Below are 19,766 nucleotides of genomic sequence, written 5' to 3' on the forward strand. Positions count from 1 at the left end.
GAGTTTTAGCAATCACACATTTTAAAACATGCTTTTAATGTGCGTAGAGGGATGTTTGTGTAATTGGTTTGGCTTAGTAGTTTTACCATCTGACTGAACCCTGTGAAGTTATGAATAAAAGGATACAAAGAATGTATATTGTAATCATATAAGCTGGAATAGAAAAAATAATATACATTTATGTAACTAAAAATATTAGAATACATGTTGTTGTTTGTAAAAGATGTTTGATATTATTGTAATTGTATGAAAACCAATACAAGTACATTGTGCATCCGTGCTTTAGAAAATGCTGCAGACTGTCCTACTTGTTCTAGTAATGTAAGGGAAACAAGTGTACTCTTTTAATTGGTGTGGATATTCACATACACACAACTTTTTGACTAGGGCTGTATTGTTTTTACTCTGGTTCTGGCTGCAGGTCCAATCTGTGTTTTCATACAAACTCATATTTTAAACGCCTTCTGTAAGACAGATTTTCTTTCTTTTGCGTATTTATTATCTTCACACAGTTTTGCTGCCATGCACCTGTTCACAGATGTTTCTTAGGTGCCAACTGCCTTGTTAATGGAGTTATTAGTGGTGAAGCTAACATTATTGCTGGATGCCCCCGAGCGGCTGGATGTTACTAACACTTTTAGAATTGTGCAGTCTGTAAAGGTCTGTTAATTAAGGAGGGTGCCAAATGCATGTTTTAAAAGGAACCTGGAACTCAACTCCTTAATGTTCTGTTTGGGGCTGATCTTAACATTTATATACATTACAATCACCATCTGTTGGTAGAAAAATATAAATAAATGTTTTAAATGTTTTTAAAATATTGCTAATACAGTTGAGTCTATGTGACTTTGCTTCTTTTATGTATTTATTTTGTATTTTTTTTACAATCAGTAAATATTTGGTACCTTTATCATGAGAGGTCTGTCTTCATGTGGAAACCATTTCTGAAAAGGTGCTGTTCAAAAGTATTCAAGTCTATGTATTGTGTAATGGGATCACTTTGCATACTTAGATTATGCAATTCAATAAGATTCCAATTACAAAGACATAATTTATTTAAAAAAAAAAAGAATCTTTGGAAAGTAATTTTCTGAAAATAACATCACAAATGTAAAATATAAGGCAATAAAATGAAACAGCATGGAAACTGGATCTATTTGATTGATGCTTTTAAAAACTGGCCCCACTCTTGCAGATAGGAGGGCCTCACAGTCTGCATGAGAAACTCTCGGTACCCAAGCTGTTCTTGTGTTTTGGCAGCAGTTTGGTTTTGTTGCAGCTCTTTTGTCTGTTCTTGGTTTTTTATTTATTTATTTTTTTTAATGTTTTTTTTAAGGGAGGTGATGGGGATAGGATATGTGTATTTGTTGAGCTATAATGAGGCATTTGATTTTTTCCTTCACTGTGAGAACTGTTCAAATGATGCAGGGGATCTGTGATAGTGAGGGTGAAAATAACAAAGAAAGGGACTAAGGGGGATTGCACACTGTCGAGTTCTGTGGTTTAAACAGTCTTTATTGGAGAAGGTGGACTAGCTTGGGGCAATCATGTTTGAATATAAAAGGAATGTGTTACAGAAGTTATGCTGCGGAAGCCATTTAGCTTCAGTAATAATGATCAAGTGTACTTGGTTAAAGACAGTATCAGTGCTGTAAACAACATGGTCTGCACAACGTTAAAGAGCTCCACTATAAACGGCAATCATTTTCAGATTGTTGGGATTCTTTATTGTACTGGGATTTTAATTAAATATATGTATTTACAAAAAAAGGAAAAAAAAATCTGTAGTTAATTTCATAATGGCTCTTCCCTAGTCATGTGTCCTCATTGTCCTTTTACAAGCAAAAATATGTTCTTGTGCCAATGATGGAGCGTTAACCATGAAAATCACAAAGCAGTGAAATAAACTGCTTTGCAGAAATTCTTTCTGGCACTAACTGCAAGTCACTAAAACAACTAACCGCAGCGAAAACTAAACCATTCTATGCCAGTGTAATGGTGTTTAGTAGGAAACAGATAAACCTGAAAAGAGCAGAAATTTAGTAAAGGAATAATTGAGCAAACATAATTGACATCACTACATAATTTAATAATTTAAAAAATATGTATTTTTTTTATCTTGCCCTATTACTGGGCTAGCAAATGTGTTTATACAAGGGGTCATACTGAGTTACAGATGAGCAGTAACCAAGTGAGTGTGAATTATTCTGATCTATTGCCTATGGTAGCCAAACCTTGACAGCAGAACTGTATGGCTAATTACTGAAGGCAAGGCATATTTAGTTTGTACTTTTCTATTCACTTCTGGGCATTGGTACCCACTAGCTTCATTTCATTATGTAGTGCAGGTTGTTTTGTCTTCTCTTTTAAAACATTCTAGAGAGCTCTATAATGAGAGTGATTGAAGGTACTTGTAGCTAACAAAACAGTTTCACAATTCTCCACCGTGCATACCCATTTTATACAGGTCTCGAATGTTTTCATTTTAAAACATGATGGAAAGAAACCTCTGTTTGCAAGTCTTGCATTTCCTAGGTCATTTCTCATGGAGGGTTAAATTGTCCCGACCCATATAGATTCATATTGTAACATGCTTGACCCAGAGGACACTGCTGGGGTGAAATGACCAAGGAAGTAAATCGGTAAGAATTCCTTGATGGCATTACTTGCAAACATAGATTTCTTTAAACTAGAGTAGTACCAGATATGTCAAGTTTTAAAATGTGTTTCTTTAAAAACTCCACACCTTGAGGCGTGTGGTGTTAATGGAAGATTTATGAAATTATTGTGTTGGCTACAATTTCTTTAAGGTGTATATATACTGATGGTCCTCCTGCTCATGTTTAGGATTTTCCTATGTGTTTTGCTGATATACCTGTGACTCTTTCCACCTTTAAAATACAGTGATTCTGCATCATAAACTTTATTTCAGTAAATCTTGTATTTGATTTTAAGGAAAGGAGAAAATAAAATAAAAACAAAACATTGCTTTTCATTATTTACATAAATGTTTACAGAGAGTAATGAATGCTACAATGCAGGGAACTGACTTGTATTTGTTTCATTTTTAGGCTACCTGCTTTCAAGACGGGAGGGACAGGCAGGATCCCCAGAAAAGCCACTCTCTGATCTGGGCCGCCTGTCATACTTGGCGTATTGGAAAAGTGTCATATTAGAGTATTTATATTGCCACAAAGATAAACATATCAGTATCAAGGGAATAAGTAGAGCTACTGGAATGTGTCCACATGACATAGCAACTACTCTGCAGCAGCTCAATATGATTGACAAGCAGGATGGCAGGTGAGATTAGTGCTTTCAGTGTCTCACAAAGAAAAGTGTTTACCAATTACCTTAAGAATATGTGCAGGTGCAGGAATTAAGAATTATTTTATTTTTACCTGGATTTGTACTAGTGAAATATTTAATTCATTTGTCTAATCGTTGAGCTATTTTATTATAAATAATTATTTAAATATCTGTTAAGCATAATATTCCAATGAACTGTTTGTCATGATGCCACCATACAGACTACTGTATAACAGTATGTTTAGTGGGGATTTATTTTTTTCCATAGTATTTATGAGTTTTGAAGAATAAGAAATGAACCTAAAAAACGAATCAGATAATGTATTGTACCAGGTATAGCATTTATCGTTGGGGTAGAAGATTTAATCAAAACACCAAATTTGTTATGTTTTATTGTAGATATTCTCTAAGCCCTTATTTAAAACCTATATGAATTCTATAAGATCATGCTTTGCTGAAATAGTGTCTCATTATGTATACATGGCTTGTTTAATCAGAATAAAAACCTTTAAGACAGTCAAGCGGTCCATTTATTAATCGCGCGTCAGGCACGTCAGGTCTAATTAATTTTCACTCGTGCAGTTAATTTTAGACGCGCTGTTTAAAAGTATTTTTTTCCACAGTCAAATAGGTTTAAATGGCCCTGCATATCAACAAAGCACTCACTAGGCATCTCCAGCCCCTTTCGTTTGCTATAGCGTTCACCTATGTAAGAAATAAATAATAATAATAATAATAATAATAATAATAATAATAGTCGTACATACCGATCGTTCATCTCCGGATCACTCGTTTTATCACCAAACTCCTCAATAATGCGATCCAAGTCATTATTTTATTACTATAAAAAAAAAAGCTCTGCAAATGTCTGTGTTTTCTGTGCACTGATTCAGTCAGCCAACTTGTTTACTTACGACCCGCCCCGTTATCTGATACCAGATACCATGTATGACTATTCATGAGGTACGCCTTTTTATTTATTTATTTTTTTTTGACTTGTCTCGGCTCTTGTTGCTCCCATTCGGCAACTGAATGGTTTTCTCGCCTTTTCCTGGAGAAAAAATGACTAGAAACCCGTTTTTTGCGTTGCTATAATGATGTCGGACCCAGTCCGACAAAGGACCTGTGAGGAATAATTGCAATGTCGGACCCAGTCCGACAATGGACCGGAAAGGGTTAACATTGTCATAGGGAAGACTTCAGGATTTTGTGAGGTGATAAGCGTTCTCATCAAGGGGCTTACATTTAACTGTGGTCACCCCACAGTTGTAAGGCGCTAACAGGGTGCCAGGATTGGCATACAGTACATGCTCACCTAGATTGCTTTAGAACAGGAGACTGAAACAGCTGGTTGCCTTCAGTGGGGCATCAGTGATGCAGGAACACAGATAATGGGTCCCTTACTTTTTAAGGTTATGCACTGAAGTCATTCTACACTTAGATTTGGCGACACATCCCAAGTAGAGCAGGCGTTCCCGAAACATTTTTCCAAAGACTGTTCTGATTTCTAAATTGAAGGATGCCCTACAGTTAAGGAATTTAATTATCTGGTGCATTACTTTTTCTGCTTAGTATTCAGTTTACTAGATATAGTCTTCAGGAGTGTTAGAATATTGTCTTTAATTAATTTTTAGGTTTGTAATTATCCGAAGAGAGAAGATGATTGAAAAGCACATGGAAAAGCTGAAGGCTAATCCCCGTCTGAATGAAGTAGATGCAGAATGCCTGCGATGGACTCCATTAGTAGTTTCTAATGCTGCTGTTTCTGAAGAGGAACGAGAAGCTGAAATGGAAGTATGTACTCTTTATAATTCCTAATAATTATTTTTATTCTATTAGTCTATATGTTTTTTAGGCAACTATGAGATGTTTATATATACTTAGTACTCCCACATCAGAATGTATGGCAAGTCTGAACTGTGTTTATTAACTTACTCCAAATTGATCAGTGTCAGCAGGCATGTAATGTAGTGCAAAGTGACCTGAATCAAGTCATTGCATTATTAATAGTTTTAGATATTCCATGAAATGTAATCTTCTGTGGTTGATTTTCATAACTGCTGCAATGAGACCTAAAGCTAATCAAGTTGCAGTCCCCTTATTCATGGTAATGTTGTTATAAGTTAGATTAATGTAGTTTGTTATATTGATCATGTAAACAATGTATTGCTTCCCTGATTTGATGTTTTTTTTTCCTCTCCTGAAGGCTGAGCATTTAATGGAACAGGCTAGTTGTTGGGAAAAAGAAGAGCAAGAGATGTATCCTCTAAAAATCAACAATAGACAACCTTCTACAAAGGTTCCTTGCAAAAATACATTCTTGCGATCTCCACAGTGCCTCTCAACAATTGCAGAACGGTCTACTGATCAATCTAAAGAAGGCAGTGAGGAGGAGGAGGAGGAGGATGAGGATGAGGATGATGATGAATATGGTGCCCAAGCAAGTTCACCCCCCATTCTGACAAAAGCACAGGCAATGCTGGGCTTTAAAAGAAAGGTATGCATAAACTAAAGTATTCATTGTAGGTAGGTAAATTTGAAAAAGAGATGTGTTCTATGTGTGCTACACCTACTATAGCACTATTTTCCATTATTTCTTGTGTGTGGTTTTGTAAACGAAGGCTATATTTTTAGAAATGCTTCCTCAAAGGGTGACTTTGTATTGACATTTGTTACAGCTCTTGATTAGAAAGCATATGACTTGACATACTCATTTAATGAAATTGTGTCGTCTTATACCTGTGTAGTACAGTAGGCCAATATATGATGTGGCTTACACTATAGAAGTCTAAGTCATCCAGTAGTCTTCTGACTGTGAAAATGTTTAATTTATTTGTCTTTCTAACTGAATGATTGAACAAGAAATGTTTTGGAAAAATGCTGTATATTTTTGTATGTATTTCTTTATTTGTGGGGAACAACGTGATGGTAACAGCAGTTTAGTTTTAAGCTTTTAAAGCACCGCCCTCTTGTGTCCAAAAGGAGTGCTGCTCATGTCAAACCTGTTTTTGAATGACTCAAGGATTAGAAAATGTACATATTTTGCTATGTATGTACATATCTTTGTATGGATAAGTATTTTTCTAAAATATTACATTTTGAGATTACAACTCAGAAAAGCTTCATTAAATAAAATATGTAGTTCACACACAATCCTAGTTGAATTGATTTATATTAATTATTGAGTGCCATAAATTTGCTCTATGACGGGACGGAACTTTCCGTTTGTTTGGATTCTCTATTCAAGTACATGACATAGGAGGTTAGCAGTAGACACGTACTAGTAGATTATAAGTCAGGGGATGCTGCTGGTAACCATGAAGTTAAGGTAATTTTGTAGATATTTGTTCCTCTTTTGTCAGTCTAGCACACAAGCTTAATTTAAAGCACAAAAAGCAATATTTTACAGTTCCTAATGCAAACTTGTGTGTTTCTCCCCCCCCCCCACCCCCCCCAGAGGCCTTCCATACTCAGAAGAAAAAGAGGTCGTAAACGTAGGCGTGTTAACAGTAGTGTTACAACAGAAACTATATCTGAAACAACAGAGGTTCTTCGTGAACCGTTTGAGAACTCTGAAGAACAGCCAATGCCCCTACTAGAACCTACATGCCGGAGGGATGGAGAAGATGAAGAAAAGCCAGTCGGAAAAATCTTGAAATATCGTTGTGGCAAACAGAGATACATTAAAGCTGAAGAAAATGACAAACATAAATACAGAAGTCAAATTCGGGAGGAAGAGCAAAATAAAGGTCATTTTTTGTTTTATCTTTTCTTCCTTTCTCAATTTGTTTATATAAGAAAATCATTTACCCTCCTGTTTTTGGCAAGTTTAATTTCAATTAACACCCCTCCTACTTATTACTGTTAATATTAACAGTAAAAATAGCTGAATTTTCAACTATTTTGATGAGATTTATTTATTCGTATTGTTTCCTGTCAATAATTAGTTTTTATTATTAAATGTAGCTCTTCATTATTTTAATACCTACTGTCCCTCGATTCCTCATTCACTGCATTCTGTAATTTACTTGTTGTTTGTGAATGCCTTTGTCACCAGTTCAAAATTTCTCAGTTCATTATAAATGCAAATGGTTTAACCTCTAATTAATCCAGACAAGAAAAATGATGTGGAGTACATTCAATAAGCTTTTGCTTCCAAAATAATAATAATCCTCATCGAGTGACATCAGGGGTTTTGTAATAAAACAAATGTAACAAAAGAAAGAGTGCATAAAGGAGACTTTTGAAATGACAGCAATACTTTTTCACGACAAAACAGGAGAATACCATTTTTGTTTAAGAACATGTTTATTTTCCCTGACATTCTTTGCATTGATCTTGGTATAAATAAATTGGCTGTTAAACAGTATTATAAATGGTAGGTATATTGGGATTCTGCAGTTATAATTAAGATTGAATTTCCCAGCTTTAATTTGTGTATCAAAAAATCACTAGTAAATAGTGTTAGTTGAAGGGTGAGGTACATCTCTATCAATATTGTATTGCATGACTTTATTAACTTACTAAAAATTATTATTTTTTTGTTTGTTTGTGTGTGTATTTGTAGACCTACCATCTAGTGGGGCTGTATTAAAAAAGAATAAGGAAGGCAATTCTCAACCCATGAAGCGTAAAAAAGGTTGGCCAAAAGGAGTAAAGCGAGGTCCACCTAAGTGGAGGCGCAAGAAGGAAAGAAAGACTGGATTCAAGCTGAATCTGTACACACCCCCTGAAACTCCTATGGAAGCTGACCATCAGGTCTTGGCAGAGGAACAGAAGGAACACCCAGAAAAAGCGCCTACGATCACAAAGGAAGACAGTGAGCGGAGTAAAGAAACTGACCCGTTGGATACTGATCTTGAAAAGTTGCTCTCTGTGTCCCAGAGTCCTGAAGAGGTGCTTTCTAAAAAACAGGAAGATAAATTTGATATAATAGGGCCTCCTGAAGATGCTGACAGACATGGTGAAGGCCAAGAAGGTCCTGATCATGGAGGGAAGAACCAAGAAGAAACCGAGAATGTAGCTGAACAGCAGGAAGAACCTGCCCCTGCAGGGGAACATGAGGAGGAAGATGAAGATGATGAGGAACCAGTGCATAACGAAGATCATGATGCTGATGATGAAGATGACAGCCATGTAGATTCATCAGAGTTAGAAAAGGTGGAGAATTCTGTGTTGGTATTGAAGGAGCAGCCTGAGTGTCAGCAACCTTTTTTAGACATGAATGTTACAACCAGTGCTGTGCAAAATGATCATAATGATGATACTAATGTGAACTGTGGTGGAGATCTTTCAGCTGATATTGATAATGCTGCTGATTCTGAACGTGCTCTTGATTCTGAGTATGAAGATGAAAATAGTCATGACCCTGACCAAAAGGAAAGTGAAGCAGTGATCCCTGTTATAAAAGGTGATCCCACTGTTTGTACAGAAATTGACACTGAAACTGTGCAGGCAGTACAGGCTCTTACCCAAGAAAATAATGAGCAGGAAGATACTTTCCAAGACTGTGTGGAAACACAGGAAGCGTGTAGGAGTTTGCAAAGTTATACACATATAGACCAAAGCCCTCAAATGACCATAATAGATGACTGCCATCAATCAGATCATAGCAGTCCCATATCATCAGTCCATTCCCATCCCAGTCAATCGGTTCGTTCTGTGACTAGTCCAGCAGTATCGATTCTAGAAAGCAGCTATACACAAATTAGCCCTGATCAGAATGCCATTTCTATGCCGTTACAAAATATGGAAACCAGCCCAATGATGGATGTCCCTTCTGTTTCAGACCACTCACAACAAGTTGTAGACAGTGGATTTAGTGATCTTGGCAGTATTGAGAGCACAACTGAAAACTATGAAAATCCTAGCAGCTATGATTCCTCATTGGGGAGCAGCATTTGTGGAAATAATTCATCCCAAAATAGCTGCTCGTATAATAACATCTCTTCCAGTAGCCTTACTCAGAACAGCTGTGCTGTGACACAACAAATTACAAATATTAATGGAAGCTGTAGTATGATGCAACAGAACAGCATTAACTCTCCTCAAAATTGTAGTGTTAAATCTCCACAAGGATGTGTCCTAGAAAGACCCCCCAGCATCCAGCAGCAGTTGCCACAATGTGGCATGTCTAACAACTTTACACCACCAATGCAGCTGACAGATATTTCTGAGTCCAATCCAAATATCGGAATTTATGAAAGGATGGGCCAAAGTGATTATGGTGGTTGTCATTATCCACAGCCATCCGCCACTTTTAGCCTGGCAAAACTACAGCAATTAACCAACACACTTATGGACCATCCATTGCCTTATAATCATTCAGCTTCTGTCACATCCTATGCAAACAGTGTATCTCTATCTTCACAGCTTAGTAACACAGGCCTTGTTTCTTTATCTCAGTCTCCACATTCTGTCCCTGGAGGACACCAAGCACAGGCAACAATGACGCCTCCACCTAACCTTACCCCACCCCCAATGAATCTTCCTCCTCAATTACTGCAGCGTAACATGGCAGCTCCAAACATGGGACTCCCACCCTCCCAGAGACTTCAGACTCAAATGCCAGGCAAAAGCCATGTCTCAATGCGCTGTAAATCCGCTCCTCTGTCACCTCATCAGCAACAGATGTATGGAAGGGCCTCGCAGACTGTAGCCATGCAGGCACCTACAAGGACACTAACCATGCCTCGAATGAATATGGGTGTAAACCTAATGCCTGCGCCAGCTTACAATGTCAACTCTATGAACATGAATATGAACACTCTGAATGCTATGAATGGGTACAGGATGTCTCAACCAATGATGAACAGTGGCTACCATGGAAATCATGCATACATGAATCAAACAGCACAGTACCCTATGCAGATGGGAATGATGGGAACTCAGCCATACCCCCAGCAGCCCATGCAGGGCCCACCACACAGCAACATGATGTACACTCCACCAAGCCACCATGGTTACATGAACACAGGCATGTCGAAACAATCTTTAAACGGATCCTTCATGAGACGATAAATGTACCTTGTTAATTACTATTTATAAGTGCATTGTATATCAAAATGCACAACTATGCCTGGAGCATCACTTTTTGAAAACCAGCACTTGGTATGAATGCAAAAAAAGTCTTTATGAAGGCATTTTTTTTTGTTTGTTTTTATTGAAAGCCTTACATCATCAAATAAAGATGACTTTTCTTTGTTGATTTCATGTTATACTCCTTTGATGAATGAAGCCTAAGTTGTTAAACTGTGGCAAAGAAGGCTTCAGCAGTTGGACTGCATTTGAGTGGCAGACTGTATAATGGAGCTATTTAATGTGCCTGCTACAACTATAAGATTTTTGGACATTACAGTCTTTTAAAGAAAACTCTCCAGTAGTTCTGCGTTTGTGTTCCATTCTTCTGCCTTTATATATTTAAGTTATTGTAAAATTGATTTTATTATTTTTTTTGTTTGTATTTTGGTATGGTGACACATAGCATGCTACAAAGTCTTTGTTAGTGACAGTGCATAAGATAATACTGTACAAGTGTTGTGCTTAATAGCAAGCCATTTTTAAAATGATTGACCTTGGATTAGGTTTCCCCAGTATGGGAGTAAGATGAAACTATATTTTTGTTATTTCTAATACTGTAAAAATGTAAAACAGTCCTGTTTCAGTTAAGGTTTTATTGCTAAATGTGTATAATTCAGTACTTTTGTAACAAAATTCTTTAAATGAGGCAGCTTTCTGTTTTTATAAATGCAAACTGATTTCTGTCTAAATAATGAAGCATATCTCAGTGTTTGTACTGGTACAGTTCTAAATCATTTCAAAGAACATGCCCAGGATTTAAAAAAAGAAAGAAAAAGGTAAATTTAGTCTAAAGTTGCTATTTTACAAAAATGCCTTTAACCTTACATTTTCATTCCATCTGTAGATTTTTCTATCTTTTATAAAATGTTGGAGTTATATTTTACAAAAACATAGAGCTGTAGCCTGTGAATAGACCAAACTAAGCTAGCAAATCGCATGTAAAAAGCAAATTGTATTTGTGTCTGTTTTATATTGCTTTTTTGTAGCCTTTGTACCTGTACAGAATGACTTGGGAATGAGAAGGAAAGCTGGATATGTGTACAAAATAGAACAGAAGGAAAGTCCTGTATTTATCAGTTATCTTTTTAGCCAGTCACTTAAAACAATACACAAAAAATACACAAAAAAGCTGTACATTTTAACATAAAATAAATTATGATGAGCCATTCTTGGACTTCTGTGATTAGTACTTGTGTACTTTTTTTGTGTCTATGAAATACAAATCTTTGTTCTGTGTAATTTCTAGCAGTACAGAAGCTGGTGGTCTTCCTACAAAAATATTGTTATATTCCTCTAAAAATAACTGCCTGTGGATTTCTTTTAATTAGAGTAATTGTAAAACAAAACAAAAATCCATATCATAGAAAGTAAAACCTAAAACATTTGACATTTATTGTGGATGGATTTAAGAAATATTTTGTGTAATACCCGTCATTTCTTTTTTTATTTATTTATTTTTTAAAGCAATTAAAAATCTTTATGGACCAAATAAACATCAACTTTACTTAAGGTAATTCACATAATGTCAGTAAAATACTGTATATACACAATCAACAAAAAATAAGTACAGTCAACTCTCGATTAACCGGGGTAATGGGGGGGGTGGGGGGTGGAAGGAGGTCACGGATAACCCAAAATCACAGTTAAAACAAAACTAGTCAAAACGTGGTACAAAATTGATTTAATGTAAACTTATTTAGTTAAAATTACATCCAATATTTAGGAACACATTTACCATTCTACAGACGTCATCCAAAAGTGTAAAAATAATACAAGTACAATAAGGAACACAAAACATCACATAAATTGCTTGACAAAAAACGGCCAAAAGGTTACACTATTTTAAAATAATGTTGTCTGTTAATGTTGTCTGTTTCTTAGCTGAGCTCTCCTTTTTTCGAATATTAGAACGAAGCCTACGCAACATCAGTTTGTCACTGAGCAAACTGTCCTTCACTTTCTAAATAGTCCAGCAGACAGTCTAAGTGATTAAGCGCAGCACCATGCGTGATCTTGTTTTTGCTAGCTAGCCCCTCCCCCTCACTATCGCTGTCATTCTCCTCTCCGCCAAGCGACCTCACAATGTCGTCCTTTGTCAGTCTCTTGTATCGTATTGTTCCAAACAATAGACGCCTTCTGATAGATGTTTTCACTGATTTGTAGTACATTTTAATTTTTTCACAAATGCACAATCTATATTATTTTTTACCACGGTTAATCTGCAAACCGGTTAATCCGCCCCTGGATAATCAAGAGTTGACTGTACTACCATTTTAGTCATTAGCCCTAAATGCATGTTGATAGTTGAACACACTCCTATATGAAAGTCAATTTAACATATCTACAGTGGTTATCGGTATGCTGATCGCAAAAGCAGATGTAGCATGTTAAGAAACGTATTGCTGTTTTATAATTTAGAATAATGAATTTCAGCACCAGTGCTGAATCACTGAACACAATTTTAGATAAGAGCATAAAAATTATTTGGTCAGCATCCCTCTCAAATAAAGGTTGAAAAAAAGCCAACTTGCTGTAATATGAGGAATGGATTGTTGAGTTGCTTAAGGTAAAATATGTTTTGCTAAAACTAACTGATATACCAAGGTTCATAGGGATAATTAGGGATATGTATTTTTAAAAACACACGTGTAGATATTTTTCTTGCATACTGAAAATTAAAAACTTAATTCCCAAAGAACAAGCAAAAGCTTTCAACCAACTATTTATCTATGTGAAAACCATTATGACTGGGACATACTGAAACGTGAGCATGATTGCAGTGAATCAATTGCTTCCTATCCTGTTCAGTCTCCTACATGGTTACAATTTGTTAAATGTACTGTATCTTCCTTTTCTCCATTTTGTTCACCATTTGAATTGACATCATTCTTTGCATTCTTTTTCTCTATTAGCAGATTTATGTCAAGTTGTCTTAGCTGTTTTAAGAAGCCACGATTGGGTAAAATGCACCTGTGCTTAATCACTTCATTAATCGCATCCACAACTGTCATGTTTTTATAAATCATTAGGTAGGCTAGAACCAGAGTGGCAGATCTGCTTCTTCCCATTGCACAATGTACCAGAAGCTTATCTAAAAAAGAAAAAAGACATTTTAGAAAAGCATTTCCTAAATTCTACTGTTTATAGTCTATGTATAACCTTTAGGTAAAGGATGGATACTGTACCTATCTGAAATTGCACCCCTGAGGGAAATTAATGGAGACCTTTACATTTTGGCAAAATTGGTTGGCAACTATTCAAGTATGAGATGTGTGGATACTCAGAGGATTGTGCCAAATGCTGAATTTTTTATCCTCATTGATAATACAGTATATTTAATACTGTTGTCTGTCTGGAACCAAAATAATATTTTGGGGAAACCCTAGGTAGTTCCAGATGGAGAACAGTTTGAAATGTGTTATAAATAGGGCAAAAAATTAACATTTTAGTTTTTTAAAAAAATGACAAGTATGACTGTTTACATTTTAGGGGGGCTAATTTCCCACCTTCTAGGCCCCCATTCTCTGAATCAAATACAGACTAATGAATCTGAGGCTGAACATGCTCTGTCTGAGGTGCTGTATCCTCTACTTTTACAATTCAGTCAATGCACATTCTGAGGTATGCCATTTATATTAAAGGATAAGACTAGAAGAATAGAATCTTCTATAAATGTTAGCAACCTCAATATGATTCATTTCTATTGCAGTCACAGTTTATTGTTTATGGGAAGTGTATACTCTTTTAAAGACAGAAATCTAGTCCAGTACTTCAGAGTCCAAAGTGGCAGTCAATATATATATCCTCTTGTTTGTTGTGTACAGTTTAATAGGGGGAGGGGGGTTGCATGAGGATATATGACAGGTATACTATATAATAAAGTTGTTAGAACATGTATTATGTTTGATTTATTTAACCTGTATTACACTGAAATTAAAATAAGTAGTAGTTTTATTTTAATACTGTACTATTAAAAATTGTACTTTACCAAAAAAAAAAAAAAAAAAAAAAAGATTATGCAATACTTACTTTTTGGATTACTGAGTGCACTGTCAATAAATTGGGTAGCAGGATAAAAAAACTGGCTGAGATCAAATCGGGGAAGATCCTCTGCTTCAACTCCGTAATACTCAATGGCCATGTCGCTATAATATTCAGGACCTGTGCCAACATTCCATTTGCCATCAGCTGCATTAAGAACATGTGTCATTCCCATCTTTTCCAGATTGTATCGATCTAAAGCTGTCTTCCTGCAAGTAAAATGAGGACAATAATGAGATTAGATACATTTGCCAGGAAAGACATTGCATGGTACAGTATGTGTGATTGATTATCATTTCCACTTTATTAAAAACTGCATTCAATGTTTAAATGATCCAATACTGTAGATCCCAAGACTTGATAGTAAACTATTGTACATTACATAAAGGCAGTGGTTCTCAATTTTTTTGTTCGCGTACCACGCAAAAACAGTATAGCTGACTGAAAAATAAGCACATAAAAAATCACTATAATACTAAGAATAACCGTAGACTTACCTTTCTTTGTCGTAATGCGATGGGTGGGCTTGTTTGTGAGCAAAGCTATTTTAAAATTTGAGTTTTAAAGAACCGTTTCATTAACAGGACATTACCGAGAGCTGGGAAAAAACAGACTGCTTTATTTTTAAATTGATAATTACAGCAGAAATTGATTTAATAATCTGAGAAGTTACAATACACCCATGCAGTACCAGCTACGAATCTCCAGCTATAATCTTAAAACAGAATGTTTGGATGCTCCACGCTGATTGGCTGTTGAGGATTTCTTACCCTGCAGTTAATAGTACAAATTGGCTGTTGAGGATTTTAATAGTACAATGCACGGCAGAACTTTATTTTTGCTGAAGCACAGCAAAAATAAAACACATATTAAACTTACAATAAATACACATTGTTGTGAGAGGTCTTTTAAAAAATGAGGGACATTCCTTTTGTCACATTTGATCTTCTAAGAGACATGACAATGGACAAGTGCCTAAAATTACAAGAACCAAACCTCGGTTGGGGAAAAAAAAAAGCAAGACACAAAGATTTATGTCAGCTCTGTTTATGGAGCGATTGGTACCAGCACTGAGGCTTCATTCATTTGAATTAATTATAATAAATGGTAACATTGAAAACTTTCAGTTTTAATGTTTACAACAAATAGAATCTTGTTTGAGGATTATTTTTTCTGTTTCTGTTTTTTTGAAAAATGGTTTTATAAACGGGATAACACTCCAGGACTTGGTGTTGTATATGGCTTTGTTGGATGAACCAACCCAACTACAGCTGTATGTTAATGCAACACAACGCACACCCTGTCCTGTGTTATCTTTACAAGCTGCTGTCTTTACTAGGGAAAACTCACTCAAATTTTGGGTTTGCAGTGGGATCTATAAACTGTGCTGCCGCTTCCTTTCCACGGACCACCTGAAAAGAGCTGGCGGACCACAGATTGGGAAGCACTGCATTAAGGGATAAGAGAATTAAAGGTACACTATTACATTTAGGTAACCAGATCCTGAATGCAAACTTATTCCCATGAAGAATAAATTAATTTCCCTTAATCTGATCTATTTCTAACTTCTGCAAACCTGCTGGTTGTTACTGTGAAGCACTAGTTTTGATGGCATTTAGTAAAACAGGTCTTTTAAATAAATTATAGGTTTGTTTCTATAATATAAAGCAATATGTAATCTGGATAAATGTAATCCAGCAGTGACATTTTCTGAAAAGATGGATCAAAAGGATCCAGATAAGTAATCTCAATTACAAAATCCAGATCACTTAAGAACATAAGACCGTTTACAAATGAGAGGAGGCCATTCGGCCTATCTTGCTCGTTTGGTTGTTAGTAGCTTATTGATCCCAGAATCTCATCAAGCAGCTTCTTGAAGGATCCCAGGGGATCAGCTTCAACAACATTACTGGGGAGTTGGTTCCAGACCCTCACAATTTTCTGTGTAAAAAAAGTGCCTTTGATCCAGATTACAAGTTTTGAAAAACCAGCCCCAGGTGACCAATATTTTCTAGTTTATTCATTTTTAATACAATTTCTTTAAAGTAATTGACTGGAAAATCTCTGTTGCAATGGAGGCTTTGCTAAATCCCACCTCTTACTGGTATTACATATTTCAAATTGGATGGAACAAAATTGTGGCTTACTCATCGCCTATGTAAAGGTTTGGCCACACCTCGTTGACATGTGTGAATTTCACAGGAGTATGCCAGAAAAGACGCTCCAGCTCGAAGGCTCCAGGTGTTACATATTTGTCCTCTGGATCTATCTTCACTGAAGCATATGCATTTTTCTTCTTTTGAGTCTTTGGCCAGTTAGAAGTCATTTTCAATGAAACCCTTTTTCTTCTTCCTGGTTTTGATTGTGTTACCTGAAATAGAAATGTATTGCTTTTTGTTTTATTAAACATATCAGAGACCTAAAATTAAAAATAACGCATTAAGCATTACTTATGTTTCACATTCGATCTATTACCCTTTCATAAAGTTAAAATAACATTTAATGAAGATGATTAACTCTATTATGTGTATGAAAATGAGTTAATTACACTTTTTTTTTTTAATTAAAATTTTATCTTGAGAACCACAAATTTTAGATTTTATGATGCATAATATTAGCAATGCAATTGCGAAAAATGAGGGCAGGGGAGAAGTAGTCCATTGTCTAGTATATAGTTGTAGTAAAAAGTTTACATACCCCAATGGAAATCTATCATTTCTAGAAATTTCTTGAAAACCAAGAATTTTAGGAAAAATCTTTTGTATCAAAAGTTTTGCTTTTGTGGATGAGGAAAAGTTACAAGAAATAGATATCTAAAAATATTTATTAAAGCAATTTTTTGCAAAACTCAAAAAATGCTAATTCAAAAGAATTCATACCCTTTGATACTATGATAGTATTGTCTACAAGTTGCTAGAAATTTTAATATGATAATGCAGAACGTAATTCTAGAAAATCCTGGATTGTAGGTGAACATTGTTAGAGAGTATAAAAGGGTTAGACATAGGATGATTGCTGTCATTACCAATAAGTCAATATGGGAAAAAGTAAAGAGCTATCTAAAGACCTTAGGCAGAAAATGATTTATTGTCATAAAGCTGGAGAAGGATACAAGACGATTTCCAAGCATTTGAATATCCCAATTTTAACTATTGTTTCTATTATCAAGAAGTACAAGACCCGTGGCACTGTTACAACGCTTCCTCGGTCTGGAGGAAAGAAGGTTCTTTCACCAAGAACAAGTAGAAGAATTCTGAGGAAGGTTAATAACAATCCGAGATTGACTGCCAAAGTTATTCAAAGGGAATTGGCTGCAAGTGGGACTGGGGTTTCCATTTTAACCATTTCTCAATGGTTGCAGGCCAAGGACAATCGCTTAAAGTTTGCAAAACGGCATTTGAATGATGGATATGAGTTCTGGTCAAAGGTTTTGTGGAGTGATGATACAAAAATCGAGCTATTTGGTCACGCTGATAGTCGTTATGTTTGGAGAAAGTCTGGTGAGGCGAACAAAGAAAAGAACACTGCCTGCTGTCAAGCATAGAGGTGTTAATATCCTTTTATGGGGCTGTTTTTCCTCTAATGGCACAGGAAATTTAGTTCCAATACATGGTAAAATGGATTTCATAGCATACCAAAAGATATTGGCCAATCATCAGAAACCCTCCACTACAAAACTTGGTTTAAAGCGCAACTGGATGTTCCAACACAAAAACGATCCAAAGCACACATCAAAATCTACTTTGGAATGGTTAAAGAAGAATAAAATCAAGGTTCTGGAATGGCCTAGTCAAAGTCCTGATCCAAGTCCGATTAAGAATCTTTGGTATGAGTTGAAGAAGGCTGTGCACAAGAGAAGTCCTCGGAATTTGAATGAACTGGAACAATTTTGCATTGAAGAATGGTAAAAAAAATCACTAAAGAATCATGCCAAAAGCTCATTATTAGAGGTTATTATTACTAAAAGGTGCCTCAACTAGCTATTAATTTAATTTTCCTTGTCTGGGTATGAATACTTTTGAATTAGCATTTTTGGAGTTTTGCAAAAACAAATTGCTGAAATAAATTATTTGATATCTATTTCTTGTAACTTTTTTTTTTTTTCCTCATCCACAAAAGCAAAACTTTTGCTACACAAGATTTTTCCTATAATTCTTTGTTTTTGAGAAATTTTGAGCAATTATAAATTTCCATTGGGGCATGTAAACCTTTGACTACAACTGTGCATATATATATATATATATATATATATATATATATATATATATATATATATATATATATATGCTTTAAACAATATTAAACTATTAACATGCAAGCTTTCCTTCATAGTTGCCTTTAATAAAGAAAGTACTTTCTACAATACAAAATGCACTATCATTCCATACCTCGTTCACTTGCTGTGTGATGCTAGCCAGGAAGAGCTTTGTGAAAACCAGGGAGCAGGAGAGTTGCTCAGTTACTGACAGTAAATGATATTTTTAGAGCACTGATCTGCTGTGTCTGACCTTTGCTATGTTTTACCCAGCCACGAAGGAGAATCTTCTCATGTGCTAATAACATATCCCTGCTCTGAAACCTTCCACCTGACGCTTGCTACTGCTCAGTGACGAGTAAATGCTATGCATACTGCTATGGGGTGACCGAACAGGATACATTTCCCATTTTGGTTTAGGCGTGTCAAATAACCTAACCTATTTTAATCTCTTTTTGAGGATACCCTCTTGAATTAGCTGTCCGGCATTTTTAGCAGTGGGAAAGCCACCTTGTTATGTAGTTGAAGAGTTTTTCAGGGCATTTTTTTAAAGTAGATTAAGATTGTTAATATGAGTATTTTAACAACAACTAATTCTCTTGATAAAGTAAAAAAAAAAAAAAAAAAAGTTAAAAACGTGGTTACAAATCCGTTTTTATTTCATTTTGTTTTTCAGTAATATTCGGTGGCTCATTGAGGACACGTGGGGAGGGGGGGGGGGGGTGTATAAAAATTGTCATGTCAAAATCTAAAGACAAAATTAAGTAATAAAATATGTTCTATGCATCCCTGTGACATCTCGAACATGCAAAGCTAAAGCTGAGCGAAACAATAAGCAAGTGGGCCTGGGTTATTATGAAACTGGAAAGGTAACGGTAATGGCATTTTAGTCTATAGTGAAATTAACACCACTGTATATTTTGTTCAGGTCTATTTTACTTTTAAATCTTTAAGCACTGCTGTCATCTGGAGTACCAATGAAATGATCAAACCTGGCCATTTCTGTAATTGATATGTTCAAGTATTTTAATAACTTGTGTCATGAGTATTTCTATTTTACCAGACAATTGATCATCCACTT

At 35.5% G+C, this 19,766-nt stretch overlaps 2 protein-coding genes across 4 annotated transcripts in view; one reads left to right on the forward strand and one right to left on the reverse strand.

Moving 5' to 3' along the window:
• LOC131696794 (histone acetyltransferase KAT6B-like) overlaps positions 1-11,557 on the forward strand; it is a 13,930-nt gene extending 2,373 nt beyond the window's left edge. Inside the window, exons 3-7 of one of the 2 annotated variants that reach the window (XM_059019146.1) lie at positions 3,072-3,303; positions 4,944-5,103; positions 5,516-5,806; positions 6,767-7,058; positions 7,877-11,557. In XM_059019146.1, coding sequence (XP_058875129.1) covers positions 3,072-3,303; positions 4,944-5,103; positions 5,516-5,806; positions 6,767-7,058; positions 7,877-10,329 — 3,428 coding nt within the window. In that variant the 3' untranslated portion in view covers positions 10,330-11,557. The remainder of the gene's footprint in view (positions 1-3,071; positions 3,304-4,943; positions 5,104-5,515; positions 5,807-6,766; positions 7,059-7,876) is intronic. The other variant, XM_059019147.1, reaches the window with a different exon arrangement.
• Positions 11,558-11,762: 205 nt separating this feature from the next.
• On the reverse strand, positions 11,763-19,035 carry LOC117416013 (dual specificity phosphatase 29-like). 2 transcript variants are annotated; one of them, XM_034027028.3, is made up of 4 exons: positions 18,819-19,035; positions 16,578-16,801; positions 14,419-14,639; positions 11,763-13,480 (listed from the first exon to the last, which is right to left on the reverse strand). In XM_034027028.3, the coding sequence occupies exons 2-4, from the start codon at positions 16,754-16,756 to the stop codon at positions 13,194-13,196; spliced, it is 687 nt and encodes a 228-aa protein (XP_033882919.1). In that variant the 5' UTR covers positions 16,757-16,801; positions 18,819-19,035; the 3' UTR covers positions 11,763-13,193. The 2 variants fall into 2 exon arrangements, with proteins under 2 accessions (XP_033882919.1, XP_058875131.1); XM_059019148.1 differs by lacking the exon at positions 18,819-19,035 and adding an exon at positions 15,781-15,877 and having other exon boundaries at positions 16,578-16,687.
• Between the last annotated feature and the right edge of the window lie 731 nt (positions 19,036-19,766).

The sequence above is a fragment of the Acipenser ruthenus genome, unplaced genomic scaffold (assembly GCF_902713425.1).
Source record: "Acipenser ruthenus unplaced genomic scaffold, fAciRut3.2 maternal haplotype, whole genome shotgun sequence".
Classification (NCBI taxonomy): domain Eukaryota; kingdom Metazoa; phylum Chordata; class Actinopteri; order Acipenseriformes; family Acipenseridae; genus Acipenser; species Acipenser ruthenus.